The following is a 20,407-nucleotide window of genomic DNA, read 5'->3' as shown; positions in this document are numbered from 1 at the left end:
CTATCACTGTTCACGTAACTCACTCTCCCTTCCTACTCATAATGGATCCTACCCCCGTTACATCTTTTTCTGTTGCTGTTGATATTGTCTGACCAGAAATCCTTGTCTTCTTTCCATTTCATTTCACTGATCGCCACTATATCCACAATGAGCCTTTACATATTTTCTAGCTTCTCTACCACGTTCAAACTTCTGACATTCCACGCCCCAACTTATAAAGTGTTACACTTTGGTGGTAATTCAGTCTTTATCTCTGTAGGATGTAGTGAAATTCATATGCTGACTATGATGCTACTGAAATTTTCTATGAATTTTTGCTGTGCAATTCTGTTTGTGCAGTTATCATTTGTTCTTGGTGCTTAGTTGTGTGAATGTAGATTTCAATTTGTTCCAAAATGTTCACAAATTGGCCTTTTGAGAGATTATGTAAACTAGTGAGATTTCTCTCGATATTTTCAGTGGAGGTGTTTATTTTCTCTGAAACGCCTGCCAAAAGCTGAAAGATTATTTTCGCTTACGTTTATGTGTTCTCTATGTCTCACTTTAAAAGTTCTGTGTGTCTACCCAATGTAGGTTTTATTACATTCATTGCATTTTATGAATGATGTTAACTCCTTATGTGTTGTTGATATAGAACCCTATTTTGAGACTTACTTTCTTTAATGCACTGAAACCTCATCTTCACAACAGAACACAAAACTAACAACAGCATTAATTTCTTCATCTTGACTGTCAACTTCAGTATAGCAGGTGAGATGCAGTGCACAATGACAATGACATGGGGACATGGATTGGGAGGGGGTGACAGGACAAAGGGAGGGGAAACTGTTGGGTAGAGGATGGAAGGAAACTGGGTTGGCAGAGGCTGGGGCCAGGGCCAGGGCCAAAATACCTATCCTCTTTTCTCTACAACCTCCTTTCCCACCCACTTCACTTGGTCCTCCCTCAACCCAACAAGTCACCTTGACCATATTAACCCAAATAAGCACCGACAGTACCTGTGTTTTGACAGCTGTCACCCCCTCCACAACAACAACAACAACAAAATTTGCTCCCATACATCCTGGCAATGCAAGGATGGTGTATCTGCAGTGACGAGTGATGGGTATTACCTTTCCTAGGATGCTGAAGGTCTCACTAAGGCCTTCATAGACAGGCACTACACTCCCCCCTCCCCCAAACCTGTACCCTCACACACCCCTAATCCTCACATTCCCAGTCCAGACTGAAGCAACAGAACCACATCCTTCACCATGGCTTTGAATACCTATCATCAAGCCTGTAAATTAGGGACATCCTACCAAAGATCCTTTCAATCCCTCCTAAAGTGATATTCCATTACCCACCCAACCTATACAAGTCCCTGGTCCATTCTTATGTCAACCCCATTCCCAATGACTTTTCAAGAGATCCGAACCCTGTGGAAGACCCAGGTACAAGACCTGCCTGACCCATTCACCCAACATATGCTACTCCAGTCCTGTCACAGGTTTATCCTATTCCATCTGATGCAAGGCCGTCTGTGAAAGCAGCCATTTCATATACCAGCTGTGCTGCAACCACTACTCAGCATTTTATGTGGGCATGACCATGAACCAGCTGTCCACCATAGAGAATGGCCACCGCCTAACTGTGACCAAGAGCAGAAGTTGACGATAAAGTGGCTAACACGCTGGTGAGCACAACATGCGCATGTTCAATGGCAGCTTCACAAATCAGCTTTTCTGAACTATGAAGATTGGAGTTATACTTGCAACACATCCTTCGCTCCTGCAATTCTCGTGGCCTCAAAGTCTTCTAACCATCTGTCCCCACATTCTCTACACAACATTTTCCCCTCCCTTAGTCCTGTCACATCTGACAAATCCATGCCTCCATGTCACTTTCATCATGTGCATCACCTCACTGGCTCCAGTACCCATGTATCACATGACTAGCCTACACCTGCCACTCTTCCCTCCTGCTTTCCTCATCTTGTACACCTGCTGCCCCCTCTGAGCCACTAGGTTCTCATCTCCACTCCAACCTGCTGCATCCTGCCTCTGTGTCAGGTGGGGTGAGTAGATGGACAAAATCTCCATCCCCTTTGTTCCATAAAATTTTGGGCATGCAGCCACATAAATTCGACTTCTTCTTCTAATATTTTGGCCGAATACCATCCAGCCTTCTTCAGAGTGAACCAAGGTAACTGACACTCCAGCACTTGCTCCATCCTTTTAAACCCGTGGACCATACCACTGCGCATGCGGCCACAGATAAACCAGGTGCCAGAGATGTTGATCGGTGACGAAGAGGAATGACATATGCATGGAATTAGATCTAAGGCTGCGCAGTCGATACACACGGTGATATCAAAGTATCACTGCGAGCTGCACCGTTGTGACATCTTTGCAATTTTATTACAGAAATTGCTGGATTCAAAGATTTGTTCAAACTGAAGCTGCTATCTCTATTAATTAAATTTGTCGCCAACTGAATTTCAATAGCTTCTTTCACTACTGAGTCCCATAAAGATGAAGTCGAGGCTAAAATTTCAACGTTATCCTACAGCAAAGTGTGCCCAGTGTCAATACAGCGCTCTGCCACCGCAAACTTATTAGGTTGTAAGAGATGGGTGTACCTGCAGTGTTCCGTTCATCTCTCCTGGACTGTATGTGGTGTTTATCCGACGTATGAACAGCTGCACTGACAGAGGATCTTGTAAACTCCAGGCTTCCAAAGCACCAAATCATCTTTAATGGAACCCAGTAGTGCTGCTGTCTTTGGTGGAGGGCAAAAAATCACGTTCACTTTGTGTTTACTGATGATTTGTTCTATTTTTGACGATAGGCTTCCCACATATGGCACAAAAGACATGAATTTAAGACTTTCCATGTCTTCTTCTGATTTTTTTACACTCACTGTTGGTTTCATTTGTAGTGCTGTGGAGAGTACCCGTTGGCTTCAAAAACTCTTCTCAGGTGTAGAAGCTCCCCTCCAGACTACTCTCATCAGCAATGGCATGTGCTCTGTGTACCAGAGTTCCAAGTACACTCATTGTCTGCAAAAGATGGTGGCAGATATCCGCACATAAATATAAACCCATATGGGTCAGTTTTCAATGTACATCATGTCCCAAAGTGCCATACCAGCACATCCAAATATGGAAGGCACCTATCTTTTTCGATTTTCATCATGAACTGAATATATCTGTGGATGGAATTTAGATGATGTAAAAATTATTTTAATTTGCCTTCACCATGAGACCACTTTACAAATGTGTCATCAACATACCTACAGAACACTGTGGGCTTCAAGCTAGCTGATTCCAGCACCTTCTCCTCGAAGTACTCCATAAAAATGTTGGCCACCAAGGGCAACAAAGGACTACCCATGGCGCCACTGTCAGTCTGTTCATAAAATTCATTATTGAATGAAAAATATGTCAACGTCAAAACATGTTCGAGCAAACCTGAAATCTCTTTGTCAAAAGTTTTTCCAACAAGAAACAATGATTCCGAAAGAGGAACCTTTGTGAACAATGACATTAAATTTAAACTGATTAACATGTCAGAATTGTTCAGTTTGAGTGATTTCAGTTTGCCAATGCAGCCACAGAGTCACATATGCGATGAGCGCATTTTCCCACCAGAGGCCTTAATAATTATGCTAAGTGTCTGGCACAATCATAGGTTGGAGAGCCGATGTTACTCACTATCAGGTGCAGAGGAACACCATTCTTGTGAATATCTGGAAGTCCATAAAGCCTTGGAGGAACCACACCACTTGGTTTGAATCTCTGCACAACTTCTGGTGGAAGGGGGCAGGTGTTCAGAAGTGAATCAGTCTTCCTTACCACCTGGTTGGTGGGGTCATTACTGATCTTTCGATAGGTGCTGTCACTCAGTAAACTGTTCATTTTATCACGATAGTTGCCACAAGGCATTAATTCAGTGGCATTATCTTTATAAGCTGGATGAACCACTGTCTCGATATCCTGGCAAAGCTTACATAGTGCAGCCCTCTCTGCCACAGATATGTTACTCCATTGTGTGCGAGCCTTTATAACTGCACGACAAGTTTCGCATCTTATTTCTTCAGCTGATTCCATAGGAAGAGGATGAACAGCTTCTTCAATGGCGCTAATGAAAGCTGGTATTGGTAAAACCCTAGGCGTGGGTGCGAAGTTCAGTCCTTTACTTAAAACTATCAAGCACAGCATCATCCAAATCTTTATCTGTCACATTAATGAGGAAGTGTCTAGTAATAGTTTCTTGTTGCGAAGGCATCTCAAGCCGGCTAAATTTTGCCATCTGTCTTGATGTGGCTACCTCACAAACCCAGTACGTTATACCGTCAATACAGTTCCATGAATTATAGGGTAACTCCACAGATACCTTTAGATGCAAGCGATAAAGTTTTTCCAAAACTAGATCCAATTTTTGGTGGGTAAAATGGATCCTCTCCTTAACAATAGTAGCACCAGCTTTCCTTAAAATCTTGTTCATGGCAACTGACTTTACAACATGTACTAACCTGGCAAACTTTGAAACTATGCCAGCTTAATAAAAAACTTAAAGAGCTCAGTAACCTCACTCTCAAGTGTCTTAACTTAGCCAATCGGTGAACACTTAAAACCATCTCCTCCATGAAGAGGTACTTAATGTGCATCTTCATATTTTTGCAGCACGAAGACTGTTCCAAAAATTTTGGGCATGCAGTCGCATAAATTTGACTTCTTCTTCTAATATTTCGGCTGAATACCATCCAGCCATCTCCAGAGTGAGCTGAAGTGACTGACGCTCCAGCACTTACTCTGTCCTTTCAGACCCATGGACTGCACCACTGTCCATGCAGCCACAGATTCAAAAGGCACCAGAGACGTTGATCGGCAGCAAAGAGGAATGACATATGCATGGAATTAGATCTATGGCTGCGCAGTCGATCCACACAGTAGATATCGATGTATCACTGCAAGCTGCACCGTCGTGATGTCTTTGCGGTTTTATTACAGAAATTGCCAGATTGCAAAATTTTTACAAACTGAAGCCACTATCTCTATTAATTAAATTCATCACCAACCAGATTTCAATAGCTTCTTTCACTGCTGAGTCTCAGAAAGGAAGTCGAAGCTAAAAATTCAACATTGTCGTACAGCAGAGAGTGCCCAGTGTCAAAACACTGCTCTGCCACCGCAAACTTAATAGGTTGTTAGAGCCGGGTGTACCTGTGGTGCTCTGTGCATCTGTCCTGGACTGTATGTGTTGTCTGTCCGATGCATGAATGGCCGCACTCACAGGGGATCTTGTAAACCCCAGGCTTCCAAAGCACCAAATAGTCTTTAACTGAACCCAGGGCTGCTGTCTTTGGTGGAGGGCAAAAAATCACTTTCACTTTGTGTTTACTGAAGATATGTCCTATTTTTGATGATAAGCTTTCCACGTGTGGCAGAAAAGCCATGGATTTATACTTGAAGTATATCGAAAAATGATCCATACAGGTTTATACAAGGATAACTCAATCATTATCCACAATTTAATTATATTTTTGTTTATTTGTTGTTATATCTTTGCAATTTTCAAGCTGCTAGGTTAGTTTCATTATCGTTGCTGTGCTGTTAATCATGGCTGCTCCGCTGTCTATTTGCACCAAAGAAGAGCAACATTCAGTGATCCGTTTTGTTCTTTCGGTACAGTACGGGAACAGTGTTTTGCCACAATGGAGTGTCTTAGAATGGATTTAAAAGTTCTGAAATGGTCGCACAAGTGTTATGCATGATGAAGGAGCCGGACAACTGTTTACTGCCACAAATAAAGAAACCATTGAGTGTTCACATGAAATGATTCTCTTAGACAGAAGATTAACTATTGACAAAGTGGAACATCACCTGCACATTAGTCACGGTTCTGCCTACAATATCGTCCACAACAGACTCGGGTTTTATGAAGTTTGGGCAAGATGGAGCCCAAAACAACTCGCACAGTTGCGTAAACAACCATTTGGATTGCAATGGTAATGAAGGGGACAACTTCTTAAACTGGACCATTACTGGTGACGAAACATGGATCCATCATTACGAGCTGAAGAGTAAACGGCAGAGTATGGAATGGAAACATCCAAATTTGCCGTGCAAGGAAAAGTTCAAGACCCAACCATCTGCAGGAAAACTGATGCTTATGGTTTTTTGGGACGCACAAGGTCCAGTACTGGAACATTGTGGGGAAAGGGGCACAACAATAAACAGTGTACATTACAGTGAGATGCTTACTGCCAAGTTAAAGCTTGCAATTCAAAGCAAATGCTGAGGATTGCTGTCAAAAGGTGTTGTGTTGTTGCACGACAATGCCCATCCAAATACTGCTGCCCACACTGCTGAAACGCTCCAGAATCTCAAATTTGAAGTACTGCATCATCCTCCATATAGTCCCAACCTTGCCCCTTTTATCACTTGTTTGGTCCACTCAAACAGGCACTAAGGGGCCATTGATTTTCCTTGGACAAAGCAATGAAAGAAGTGGTGCATTCCTGGCTTGCAACTCAACCAAGAACCTCCTTTTATGAGGGCATCAGGAAGCTTGTACAATGATGGACCAAGTGCGTTGAAACGCAAGGAGACTATGTCGAAAAATAATGTTCTTGTAAGTTTCCTATTTGATTACAATAAACTTTTATAACTACTTTGCGGATAATAATTGACTTACCCTCGTATATACGTGGAAATAGCTGCCACCATCCTTCGCAGACAATGAGTGTACTCAGAACTCTGGTACACAGAACACACATCATTGCTGATGAGAGCAGTCTGGAGGACGAGCTTCTACACCTGAGAAGAGTTTTTGTAGCCAATGCATACTCTCCACAGCAGATACATAGGCACTACCAACAAAACCAACAGTGGGTGTAAGAAAAGCAGAAGAAGACATGGAAAGTTTTAAATGCTTGACTTTTGTGCCATACGTGGGAAGCCTATCGTCAAAAATATGATGGATCTTCAGTAAACACAAAGTGAAAGTGATGTTTCACCCTCCACCAATGTCAGCAGCACTCCTTGACTCCGTTAAAGATTATTTGGTGCTACGGAAGCCTGGGGTTCACAAGGTCCCCTGTGAGTGCGGCCGTTCATACATCAGACAGACAACCACGGTCCAGGAGAGATGTACAGAGCACCGCAGGTACACCCAGCTCTTACAGCCTAATAAGTTTGTGGTGGCAGAGCACTGTACTGACACTGGGCACTCTATGCTGTTCGATAACATTGAAATTTTAGCCTCGATTACATCTTTCTGGGACTTGGTTGGGAAGGAAGCTATTGAAATTCAGTTGGCAGCAAATTTAATTAACAGAGATAGTGGCATCAGCTTGGACAAATTTTGGAATCCAGCAATTTCTGTAATAAAATCGCAAAGATGTCACGACAGTGCAGCTCGCAGTAATACATAGATATTACCATGTGGATCGACTGCGCAGCCACAGATCTAATTCCATGCATATGTCATTCCTCTTTACCACTGATCAACATCTTTGGCACCTTGTGTATCTGCAGCCGCATACGCAGTTATGCGGTCCATGGGTTTCAAAGGATGGAGCAATTGCTGGAGCATCAGTCACCTCGGCTCACTCTGAAGATGGCTGGATGGTATTCAGCTGAAATGTTAGAAGAAGAATTCAAATTGATAAGGCTGCATGTCCAAAATTTTATGGAACAGTCTTTGCATTGTGAAAATATGACGATGCAATGCACCAGCCAAACTGCAACTGCATTGGAAGAATCCTGACGAAATGCAATTTACCTACAAAGAGAGATCTTGCAAATTTCTACTTGGACTGATTCTTATGTACGGCTTATCAATCTGGCATTTTTACTACATACAAGACAAGAGATAGAGAAGGTATAAAGAATAACACTGTGTTTCGTCAAAGATTCATTTATCAATGTCAGAGCATCCCAGAGATGTTCACCAAACTCCAGTAACAGACACATCTAAAAAGGCACTGTGTTATAATTGAAAGGTTTATTATTAAAAATTCTGAAAGTATGCATTCCAAGAAGAATCAGGCAACTCTCATGACAGGAGATTATTCAGTTTCATGTCATGACTTACTGACCATCATTTTTCCTGGCCACCAATTGCAAATTTAATAGTATCCAACACCACACACGGAAAGGTGGCTCACGGAATACGCATGTAATTGAACACTGCAAGAACCAGCCTTCAGGATAGAGTATAAAAATATACTTCAGTCCCTAACGTAAGATCTGCTAGAGAAAATGAAGATGAAATCAGACTTACAACTGTGCACACACACATTTTTTCCACTGTCTAGAAAGAGAAGAAAATTTATACATGGTACAACAAAGTGCCCTCTACCATGCACTTTACAATACTTTACAGCTGTATATATGTGCCCAATTAAACCTATTCAGCATAAATATTACATAGATTGATACTGAAAATTTACTGTGACAGCATTCCCACATACAACCAGTTTGTGCAAAGCTGAAGAAGCTGACAGATTACAGAACATACTTTGGTGGACTAGTCAGTTACTTGATACTGAAAATTTACTGTGACAGCATTCCCACATACAACCAGTTTGTGCAAAGCTGAAGAAGCTGACAGATTACAGAACATACTTTGGTGGACTAGTCAGTTACTTGTGCCTGTTGTAATGTAAATTTATAGTCAAGCCACAAAGCATTATCTAGGAGGCACATGAAATCTTTGCCATACTAATACATTAATAAAACTGCTACTCAGATATATATTTACCAGCACCCTTTATCCATCATTTTATCCTAAGAGTGCAAATTCATAGCTTTTTCACATCTATGTACTAGTATAAAGTTATCAGAATAAAAATCAGGGTCATTCAGAGGGTAAGAAAAATTGGATTGCTTTTGGGTGGGTAGAAGTAAGCTGGATGACAGTAAATAGGGATAGCACAATTTAATGTTGCCACATAAGCTAAATATTTTTTGTGGATGATGCCTGGAGGTTGTGCAGTTATTACACTGTGTGATGCAGACAACGTAATATCTTCTTCTACAGAGCAGTTCAACAAACTGTCAGTAGGATGCCCTGTAAAATGTGAGAAGTCTCAAAATGGCTCACTCATTTGTCTGAAACTTACCATCCTGTTCCATTCAAACTCATTCACATGCTGATATTTTGCCCCTTGCCTTGTTTCACATTTATGTTTTGTTTGTCAGCTTGCTGTAACACGTGAAGTTGCTGTAATTTCTCACAATGTTACTCACTAGCAGCTTCACCCACATCCTCAACTTGAACTTATTTGGATCCTTCTTTCCGAGAGTTGGGATTTTTACAAAAATAGTTGTGTGAACAGTGGCAAGAATTCCAAACTGCCAACTCCTCCCCTAGCTGCCCCCCCCCCTTTTAAGGGAAATCTATAGGTACTTTGTAGTTATGAAGTTACGATCATTTGGAACTGATGCTGAAAGAAATAAAGAAAAGTGTGCAAAAGTTTGTGTATCGGGGGTGGGGGGAGGGGGCATGCAGAAAATGAAAAGGAATAATACAAATGAATCCGTTATTTTGTAATATACTAACTTTCATTTCATTAGAAACAAATTACTATAATTATCTTTAAAACCATATGACCATTATCCCTAACTCAAGGTTCCTACACTAACAATAGCATCCACTGTTGAAACTGCCCTACACACCCACACCCCACCAAGAACTTCAGGCCTACCACTGGTGAATCCTACTACATCAAAGGCAAAATGTAAAAACACATGTTATTTACCATCTAACACGTGTTCACTTCACAGCTTTTTATATATAGGTCAAAATAAAATAACTTTGTGATTGACAGATGTCAGCATTGCTGGCTAGTACACAAAATCCCTTCCCACATGTACATGTGTGTGATATAAATCACTTCTTATACTGCCCCACCCCCCACCCCCAAGCTGACATTAAAACTGCTGAGTGCATTGCATGAATGGACAAAGATGAACTGTCTGCCCTGGGGACATTAAGTACCCAGCTGCTGAGCACACTCTCCAGCATGACTCAAGGGACATATGTCTGAGCTTCAATGCTGGCACAACATAGTCATCCTGGACAATGTAGGTGCTATGGGTAGATCTTGCACCAACCCTGCCAACGACCCAAACTACATGCTAGTTACGTGTGCAACTTGCCTCCTTATAGAAGATGTTCAAGGGCTTCCACGGCGCACTCGGCCTTCGGACAGTGAGCAACGAGCCAGCAGAGTTCACTGACACCACGGATCTCTTTCTTACATCAGCCATGTGACAAGTAGCAAGAGCAAATGTACCCTGGCACCTTGAGCTTAATTTAGGATGGCACACAGTCCCTGTAGAGCCAGTTCACTCCGAGTGAGCTTCCTTGGCCAGGTGCAGAATTCTTATATATTCCTTCAATCAGGAACTCACTTTGGAACTGCTGCAATGATGATGCCATGGTTTACATTAGTGATCAACTAGTGGACTTTTTAAGATTTCTCATCTTTGTTTCTATCCCAGACTTCACTGTTTTCATTATGCCGGAACATTAAAATGGAATTGTCCTTCTGGGACTTTTAACGCTTACAGTGTCTAATTGTACAGAACTTCACTCTCTATCAGGACTTTAATTGGCTATCATTGTGCATTGTGTATTTACTAACAGGTAATGTTTGCATTTTTCCCAAGGGCCTTCAGCCTTAGACAATATTTATGTTTATTTGTTCTTCCACAAGTAGTGCAAGTAGTGTCTGTCTCGTCCAGGCCTTCAGCTTCCCTATAAATGTTATTGTTCCCTCACTCTTTGAGAAGATACTTTCTTTTCAATATTGTTTCTTCCTTGTTAAAGGAGTAATTGTCTTAGTCAAGTGATTAATTCTTACATTGCACAAAATCACTTGTCGGAGGAGATTTATGCTCTTTTGTTAAAGAAACTTTGTTCTAACAAATCTAAGTGAACAATTGCTCATCCACCAAATCAGTTGGGTGTAAGAGATAGGCACAGTCAGCAGTTTTCTTCTTCTTCTTCTTCTTCTCCTCCTCCTCCTCCTCCTCCTCCTCTTTCTTTCTTTCTTTCAGGTCAACTCTACTCTCTCATTCCACGTCAGCTGGCAAAGTGGTGTTTGTTAAATTCCCCCCCCCCCCTCACCCCCTTTTTTTTCTTTTTTTGCATATACTACCCCATTCCCTCATTCTGTGACTTTTGGTCTGTTTATCAGCCACTAGATTTCATGATCAGTCTTCAGTGTTCATGCCCAATATCTGTGTGCTACATGAGATACTGATAGTGTGTCTTATTTCTGCCCCAGCATGTCTAGTGCAGCAGCACCAGAACACCCATCTATCTTCTCCTTGCTGTGTGACTACTGGTAGATTCAGTGCTGCCTCATGGGCTTAATGGCATGTATCCTAATGACGTCAAAGGTGCCCTGCACGGATCCTCTCCTCCAGGCTCAACCATGGTCACCGGTCCATGGTACGTTGAGATGGGCCTTCACCTCTCTGCTCTTTGAGAGGGGTCAAGTGGGGGAGGGGGAGGGGGGGGGATGAGGGGAATGTGGACTGCTAACAGGCCTTGTGTCTGCTCAGCCTATCAATCCAATCTATATCCAAGTTCTTTAGGCAGCCTGCTTCCTTACAGAAGATATTCGAGAGCTGCCATGACACACTCGACCACCAAACACTGCCCAAAGCACCAGCTGAGGTTACTGGCATAATGGACTGCTTTCTTAGACAGCCACATGAGAAGAAGCAGGATCAAATGTATCCTGGTGCTGAGGGGCTGTATTTAGGTTGGTGCATGGACCCTGGAGAGCCAGTTCTCTCTAAGCGAGCTTCTTGGGCCACAGGCCGAATGCTTACACATTTCTTCAATTAGGAACTCACTTTAGACCCACTGCGACAACAGCACCATGTTTTATGTCACTGATCAGCTGATGGACTTCTCAGATTTCTTGTCTGTTTCTACCCCAGACTTGACTGTGTTTTCATTATACAGAACTTTGAAACTGAAGTGTTCTTCTGGGACTCTCAACGCATACAGTTTCTAAGTGTATAGAACTTCAACTTTAGTGTGTCCCATCAGGATTTGAACTGTCTGTCCCTTGGCATTGTGTATTAACTAGTCAGTGGTATTTTCTAGAAGTGTCTGTATTTTTCCTTAGAACCTTCATCCTTAGACAATATTTACATTCATCTCTTCTTCCACAAGCAATGTCTGTCTCATCCAGACCTTCGGCATCCCTATAAACATTATTGTTCTTTCACTATTTGAAAAGAGACACTCTTTTCGGTATTGTTTCCTCCTTATTCAAGAAGTAATTATCTTACTCAAGTAATTAATTCCTACATTGTGTTGAACCACATGTTGGGGTGGATATAAACTCTTTCGTTAAAGAAACTTGTGTGTGTGTGTGTGTGTGTGTGTGTGTGTGTGTGTGTGTGTGTGTGTGTGTGTGTGTGTTTATTCAGCGCATTCTGAAAAATGACTTTGTTCAAAACCTTGGCAACATTTTCATTTTTGTTTATGTACCTGTCAAACATTTGACGCCCCCACTATATGGAGAGTCCCGACAGCTACCTCCTTACATTGTTTATATTCCACCAAAGTCTTTCCATTGCCATATTTACATTTTACTCAAGTGTTTTTGTAGCTATCAATAAGCAACATGGCGATAACAAAGTGAGCCAGTGAAATAGTCAATGTCTCAAATTTCAAATGAATGAAAACATAAATACCAAAACGGCACTAAAAAAAACTTTTAGTACAGAAATAAAATTAAATGTCTATACAGTTTGGTCCAAGCCACACAACTATTACGTGTGTAGTGATAAATGGGCGGCAACTGTATAATATACTCTGAAAAATAGAACCTGTTTAGAAAATGTTGAATTTTTTGTTAATTATGTGGTACTAAATTTTCAGCCTTTTAAACCACCCTTAGCAAATAACATATGCTGTATATTATTAATGATAGCTACATGTTCATGCTGACTACATAGCAAGTTTCTCATATCTCTGAGGTACAGTACAGAAATTTTACTTGTTCCATATCCCAACGAATTCTCCTTCATTATGGGATCTATAGGACAAAGTGTGTGAATGTTTGAGATTGCCTCTTTTTTCTGGAACTGTGCTCTCACTGAAGCTTTCATCATTCATACAAGTGATTACTTGTTCCAAAATTTTATTCCTTTATTATATTTATGATAGCACTAAAATCTATTGTATGTACACTCTGAAGGGGTCATTCATAATCTTACTTGACAGAAAAGAGGAATAAGTGCAAATACACCCTATGTGAAAATATCTCATGAACAACAAAAAAAGGTTCTATCTACCAGCTTTCTATTAGAATGCAAATAGCACTTCCAGGGATGTGAAGCCTAAAGACAGTGGCATAATCTACAGAGTAATTAACACTTTCTGGGAAAAATTAACACAATAAGGGTAACAGCTCTCTGGAGAACAAAGTCTGGGACAATCAGTACTCTAGTTTTAAATTGCGAGGTTGTTTCAAACCAGTGCACACCCACTGCAGAGTGAAAATTTGTTCTGGAAATAAGTACTTACCTTGCTGCTTTTTGCTCAGTCTCAGTTTTTCATTTCCAACGTCACTTGATCATCCCATTAAAATATGGATGAACAGCATGTGGAGATATTTTCATAAACACTGCATGCAACTACTCTTTATAGCAAAAATAACCAGTCTAGGTCACAATTAATACTTATTTATTCTGGTAAACAGTTGCAGTCCTTCATGACCACTTCCAACCACTAACTCATCGGTGATGTGTATGATGTGTGGAGCTGGTAGATAGAGCTTCTGTGCGTACCAAAAGGTACCAGTCAACTGCAGTCATTGACTGGTAAATTTTGGTATGTACAGTAGTTCCACATATGGGCTCCAAATGTCAACAATGCTTTAATGATCTGAACATGGCCACATTTTATTACATGGGATCTAGACTCACTGTTTTTGTTATATTGCTTACGAAGATCACTGTCACCCAAGACCTAAACTACTATACATTTAAGAGATGTGTTCACTGATTCTTTAGCAAGCTCTACAGGTGTAACAAACAAATCTTTATGGAAAGTCTCTTGTGTATCTACAATTATTTCGTTTCATTACTTTACAATTTTCAAGTAAGCTTACTTTTGATATACTGTGTCTCAAAGAAGCAAACATATTCACATAATCTGCATCAAATTCATACAGTCTGAATCCACAACACAAGCTATAAAAAACAGACTGAAACATTGATAGACTTACCAGTTAAACCTGAGGAGAGCAGCCGTTGTAGCAATGTATGGCAGCATAAAATACAGGGAAAACTGGTGTGCTTTCCACTGGGAACCAGTCAACTCAATCACATTAAAAATGGCAATGGACAGAGCAATAACCAATGATTGTCCAGCTTCTAGTCCATTAACACCAGCCAAGATATTAATTGCATTTGTACAAAACACAGCCAACATGCCCATGTAGCAGTAATATAGGACACCTGTTGACATAAAGACCACATCAGCTAATATTTTTCAATAAATAATTATAGCTTAATGAATAAAATACTGCAAAGCAATTGCTATGAATAACAGAAATAAAAACAAAAGAAAGTGAAAAGCAAGAAGCATTTAGTGCAATGTCAGCTAAGATGAGAATTCCAAATCTGAAACCTAGTGATGCAGAAAGCCTTCTGGGCACTACTGTAAGTTGTGTTGTGTTGCACTCTGTTGTGTTGTGTTAAATTGTGTTGTGTAGAACTAATGAGGTGCTCATTATCTGTATTTCTCCTTTTTGTGCCTACTCAGTCAATATTTGTATCACCCATTTACCTCTTTCAGAAGATTTTCACAATATTTTGCAGTATGTAGGCGAGATTCTGAAAGAAGATGTCATTCATTTTCCCTGCTATCCCCCACCCCCAGATCTAACCGCTGGGCTGAAAAATGAAATTATGGCTGGCTGATGCATGGTTCCTTTTCTGTACCCTGCATAGGCTACGTTAGGAAAGTCTCTTTACTGTTCTTGGCAGTATCACATTTGTGTGAAAACGGGTAGTTGGTAGCAATATGTCCGTGCACACATGCATACCTATACAGTTCTTGGGAGTGGATATTGATGAGACTTTTAAAAAAGGAAAAAGAAAAAACCCTATAGTTGACCTACTAAAGCAATTAACATTTATTATTTAGCCATGCAAATAATAGTTAACTTTAAAGTGCAAAGTCCCAAGCAACTGGAAAAAAGCATAGATGACTCCTGTATATAAGAAAGATATAGAACACCATTGTGACCCATTCTTGACAATGGCTCAGGTGTTTGGGATCCCCACCAGGTTGAATTAAAGGAGAACACTGAAACAGTTCAGAGTTGTGCTACTAGATTTGCTACTGGTAGGTTTGATCAGCATGCAAGTATTATGGAGATGCTTCATGAACTCAAATGGGGATCCCTGGGGGAAAGATGACACTCTTTTCATGAGACACTATTGAGGAAATTTAAGAGAACCTGCATTTGAGGCCAGACTGCAGAATGATTCTACTGCTGCCAACATATATTTTGCATAAGGACTATGAAGATAAAATGAGAGAAATTAGGGCTCATATGGAGGCTTATAGACATTTATTCCTCTCTCGCTCTATTTGCACATGGAACAACAAAGGTAATGAGTTGTAGTGGGATGTGGTACACTCTGCCATACGGCGCTTTCTGGAATATGGACGTATATGTAAAACGATGCAGAAATCAGTAAATTAATGTCTGTTTTGTTTTAGGGCGCAAAAACCACTGAGGTCATACACACCCAAGTCAAAACTATAGAACACAAACCCAAGAGATGAGGGAAATGACTATATGTCAGTTCCAATGGACAGAGTAGGAGACAGCTAAAAAAGGCACGTGGAAAAAGGGCTAACAAAAACATAACAGAATGGAGGCCCAAAACTAAAAATTAGGTGGCCTACACCATATTGCTTCAGCAGATAAAAACTAAAATGCGGGCAACAGCCCGCGCGTCATTCGCTGAAACAGCTGATAAATCAAATGGCAAACCCAAGATGGGACGTAAATTGGTAAAAAAAAGAGAAAAGGGCAGTCCAGCAGGTAGTGGCGGACACTTAAAATTTGGGCCAATGCGTACAAAGTGGTGGGGCAGTGCCACTGAGCAAATGACGATGGCTAAAAAGGCAGTGCCCAATATCCAGCCGAGTTAAAATAATCTCCTCCCGACAGGAGGGCCGAGAGGACGTCGTCCAAGGCACCGGGAGAGGCTTAATAAGCCGAAGTTTATTCCCATGAAGGGAGGACCACTGGCGATGCCAAAGGGACACCACCTCATGAGAGACGGCAACACAGGGATCATCAGAGGGAATATAGGTACTCGCGGACTGAGGTATGAGGACTGCAGCCTTGGCAGCAGCGTCAGCAGAAGCAGCCTCATTTGCTGGCAGACCAACATGACAAGGGACTCGCAGAAACATAACACTGGCTTCACCAAGAGTGAACAAGTGACAGTTTTCCCAGACCTGCTGCAGTAAGGGATGAGAAGTGTACAGCGCACAGAGACTTTGGAGGGCACTGAGTGAGTCTGAGCAAAGAACAGAATTGGAAAGGCTGTGTCGCCGTATGTACTCTGTGGCCTGATACAAGGCAAAAAGCTCGGCTGTAAATCCCGAGGAGTGGGCCGGAAGCCGATATTGAAAGACACGGGTGAAAATGATGAGGGCACACCCAACCCCACGGTCAGTCCGAGAGCCATCAGTGTATACAAAGGTACTAGTGCTAAGTTCCATGCGAAGGTCGTGAAACTGAAACCAATACACCGAGGATGGAGTAGTGTTCTTAGGAAGCGAATGAAGGCCAAGGTTAACATGGGCCGCTTCATGAAGCCAAGGTGGTGAAGGGTTCACACCCATGGGGAAAGTTGCAGGTAGCATGAAGTTAAGCCGCCATAGCAAGTGGTATAAGCGGACTCCAGGAGGTAACAGAGAAGAGGGACGAGCCCCATACTGACTATCTAAGGAATCATAAAAAAAGGAGGCATAGGAAGGGTGGTCATGCATGGCAGACAAACAGCATGCATACCTGCTGAGAAGAAAGTCACGGCGGTAGGACAGTGGCAGTTCAGCAGCTTCAGCATACAGACTCTCAACCGGCATACAGACTCTCAACCGGGCTGGTGTAAAAGGCGCCTGTGGCTAAACAGATGCCATGATGATGGCTAGTGTTGAGATGGCGTAAAAGGGATGGGTGTGCAGATGCATAAGCAAAGCACCCATAGTCGAGTTTCGAACGGACAAGGGACCGGTACAAACAGAGGAAGGTGGTTCAATCAGCACCCCAAGAAGTACTATTGAGGACACGTAGGACATTGAGGGACTGTGTACAGCAGGCTGCCAAGTAAGAGACATGGAAGGACCAAGAGAGTTTCCTATTGAGCATGAGCCCCAGGAATTTCGTAGTGTCAATGAACAGAAGGGCAACAGGCCCAAGATGTAGAGATGGTGGGAGAAACCATTTGCTCCGCCAGAAATTCATATAGACGGTTTTGTCAGTGGAAAAGTGAAAGCCATTGGTAATGCTTCAAGAGTGAAGAAGATCAAGACAGCGCTGAAGACGCCGCTCAGTAAGACAGGTCCATGGAGAACTGCAATAGATGGCAAAATCATTGACAAAAAGGGAGCCAGAGACACCCGGTGGGAGACAGGCCATTATAGCGTTAATGTTGATAGCAAAGAGGATGACAGATAGCAAAGAGGATGACACTCAGTACAGAACCCTGAGGCACACCATTTTCCTGAATAAAGGTGTCCAACAACGCAGAACCCCCACACACCTCGAAAAAGATAGAGGGGCTGGCCAGTACTTACCTCAGCTCAGTACAGCCGATAGATACACAAAAAACGTAACCGAAAATTTACATTCCTAGCTTTCGGAACAAACATTCCTTCATCAGGGAGGAGAGAGGGGAAAGAAAGGGAAGAAGGGAAAGTGGATTCAGTTACTCACAACCCAGGTTATGAAGCAACAGGGAAAGGAAAATAGGGAGGGTAGCAAGGATGGAGGCATGGTTGTCAGAGGGAAGCCAAAGATATTCTACTGTAAGTACTGTGCCAGCTTCAAACCAAAGAGGATGCATACAGAAGTAAAGAGGTATATAGTATAAAGATAAACACAACTATGTAGGATGAAAAGATGCATGAATGGCTAAAGAGGAAAGGGAAAGAGGAGAAGACTGAAGAGTAAATGGGAGTGAGGTGGTTTAACGTAGGTTCAGTCCAGGGGGATGGCGGGATGAAAGGATGTGTTGGAGTGCAAGTTCCCATCTCCGCATTTCAGAGGGACTGTTGTTGGGTGGGAGAAGCCAAATGGCACATACGGTGTAGCAGGTTCCTAGGTCCCTAGAATTATGCATCCTCTTTGGTTTGAAGCTGGCACAGTACTTACAGTAGAATATCTTTGGCTTCCGTCTGACAACCATGCCTCCCATCCTTGCTACCCTCCCTGTTTTCCTTTCCCTGTTGCTTCATAACCTGGGTTGTGAGTAACTGAATCCACTTTCCCTTCCTCTCTTTCTTTCCCCTCTCTCCTCCCTGATGAAGGAACATTTGTTCCGAAAGCTAGGAACGTAAATTTTTGGTTATGTTTTTTGTGTATCTATCGGCTGTACTGAGCTGAGGTAAGTACTGGCCAGCCCCTCTATCTCTTTGTTAGTATTTGTTTCACATCTTTATAGGAGATTTTCCATTAATCATTTACACACCTTGAAAACTCGATCTTGTAAAAATGCCCAAAGAAAACAGGGCAGGCGCCCATGGAAGCCCCACGTGTAAAGAGTGCGGAGGATACCAGTTCTCCAGCACGTGTTGTAGGCCTTCTCCAAATTGAAAAACACGGAGACACTCTGGGATTTCTGCAGAAAACCATTCATGACATGGGTGGACAAAGTAACGAAATGGTCTACTGCAGAACGCCGTGCTCGAAATCCACACTGTGCATTCGTGAGTAAATGGCGAGATTAGAGCCACCAGACGGGCATGAATCATAGGTTCCATCACCTTGCAAATACAGCTGGTAAGAGAGATGGGGCGGTAGCTAGAAGGAAGGTTTTTGTCCTTACTGGGCTTAGGTAAGGGTATGATGGTGGCTTCACACCAGCGTCAAGGAAATGTGCCCTCCGCCCAGATGTGGTTGTGTTAAGCAGAAAGTGTTTGCCTGCAAGAGAGAGGTGCTGCAATATCGGAATGTGGATAGCATCTGGCTGTGGGGCGAAGGACCGGAATTAACTGAGAGCATGATCTAGCTCCCTCATAGTGAAGGCGGTATTGTAGCACTCACAATTCAGAGAAGAGAAGGGTACCGCCCAAGCCTCCTCTACTTGTTTCCAACTGACGAGGGCAGGGTGATAGTGGGAAGAGCTCAAAACTTCCGCAAAATGGCGGCCCAAGATGTTGGAGATAGCACCAGGATCCACGATGATATCGGCACCTACTGTTAGGCCAGATATGGGGGAATGCATCTTGGTTCCAGAGAGCCATCAGAGGTTGGCCCACACCACAGAGGAAGGTGTGGGACTGTTAAAAGAACTCGTGAATGAAATCCAACTAGCTCTTTTGCTATCCCGAAGAACTCAGCGACACTTTGCACGCATCTTTTTACAATGAATGCAGTTTTCCAGAGTAGGGTGGTGGTTGAAAACGCAGAGGGCATGTCTCCATACACGAATTGCGTTGCGACATGCCTCAGTCCACCAAGGGACTGGGAAATGACATGGTAAAGAGGAAGTGGGAGGAATGGAACATTCTGCAGCAGTAAGGATAACTTGAGATAGTCCACCTGGTCATCACAACTGAGGAACTCTTGTTCTGTGAAGGTCACCATGGAGGTGTAAAGCAGTCAGTTAGCCTTAGTAAGCTGCCATTTGGGCATGCATGTGGATGGGGTAGGAGACAGCAGACGAAGAGCACACGGAAAATGGTCACTCGAGTAGTAGTCGTCAGAAAGAACGGACCACTCAAGACAATGGGCAAGCTGGGCAGTGCAAAAGGATAGATCCAAATGGGAATAGGTGTGCGAGGAGTCAGAAAGGAAAGTGGGTGCACCAGTGTTAAGGCAGAAGAGGTTGTGTTGGTTAAGAATGTCACCTGGGAGAACCCCAAAAGGGATGATGTGCATTAAATTCACCAAGTAGCAAAAACGGTGGAGGTAGCTGCCCGATAAGCTGAAGGACGTCTGCCCTGGTGACATCGAAGGACAGCTTGAAGACGGGTAGTCAGGGAGATGGGTTGACTATGAAGGTCATCTTGCATAAGCAGCATGACGCCCCATGAGATGGGATGCCGACCTCAGGGCGAAGGTCAAAAAGAAATGGTAAGTAATGTGGAAGCTCAAAGCGGTCTTGAGGGTGCAATTTCGTTTCCTGAAGGCA

The 20,407-nt window shown here is 42.6% G+C and overlaps 1 protein-coding gene across 1 annotated transcript in view; it reads right to left on the bottom strand.

Moving 5' to 3' along the window:
• The window catches only part of LOC126452533 (UDP-N-acetylglucosamine--dolichyl-phosphate N-acetylglucosaminephosphotransferase-like), a 136,903-nt gene that overhangs the window by 86,715 nt on the left and 29,781 nt on the right, over nucleotides 1-20,407 (bottom strand). Inside the window, exon 4 of the mRNA XM_050091094.1 lies at nucleotides 14,251-14,482. Coding sequence (XP_049947051.1) covers nucleotides 14,251-14,482 — 232 coding nt within the window. The remainder of the gene's footprint in view (nucleotides 1-14,250; nucleotides 14,483-20,407) is intronic.

The sequence above is a fragment of the Schistocerca serialis genome, unplaced genomic scaffold, assembly GCF_023864345.2.
Source record: "Schistocerca serialis cubense isolate TAMUIC-IGC-003099 unplaced genomic scaffold, iqSchSeri2.2 HiC_scaffold_897, whole genome shotgun sequence".
NCBI classification, from domain to species: Eukaryota; Metazoa; Arthropoda; class Insecta; order Orthoptera; family Acrididae; genus Schistocerca; species Schistocerca serialis.
This window is presented reverse-complemented; position numbering and strand designations above follow the sequence as displayed.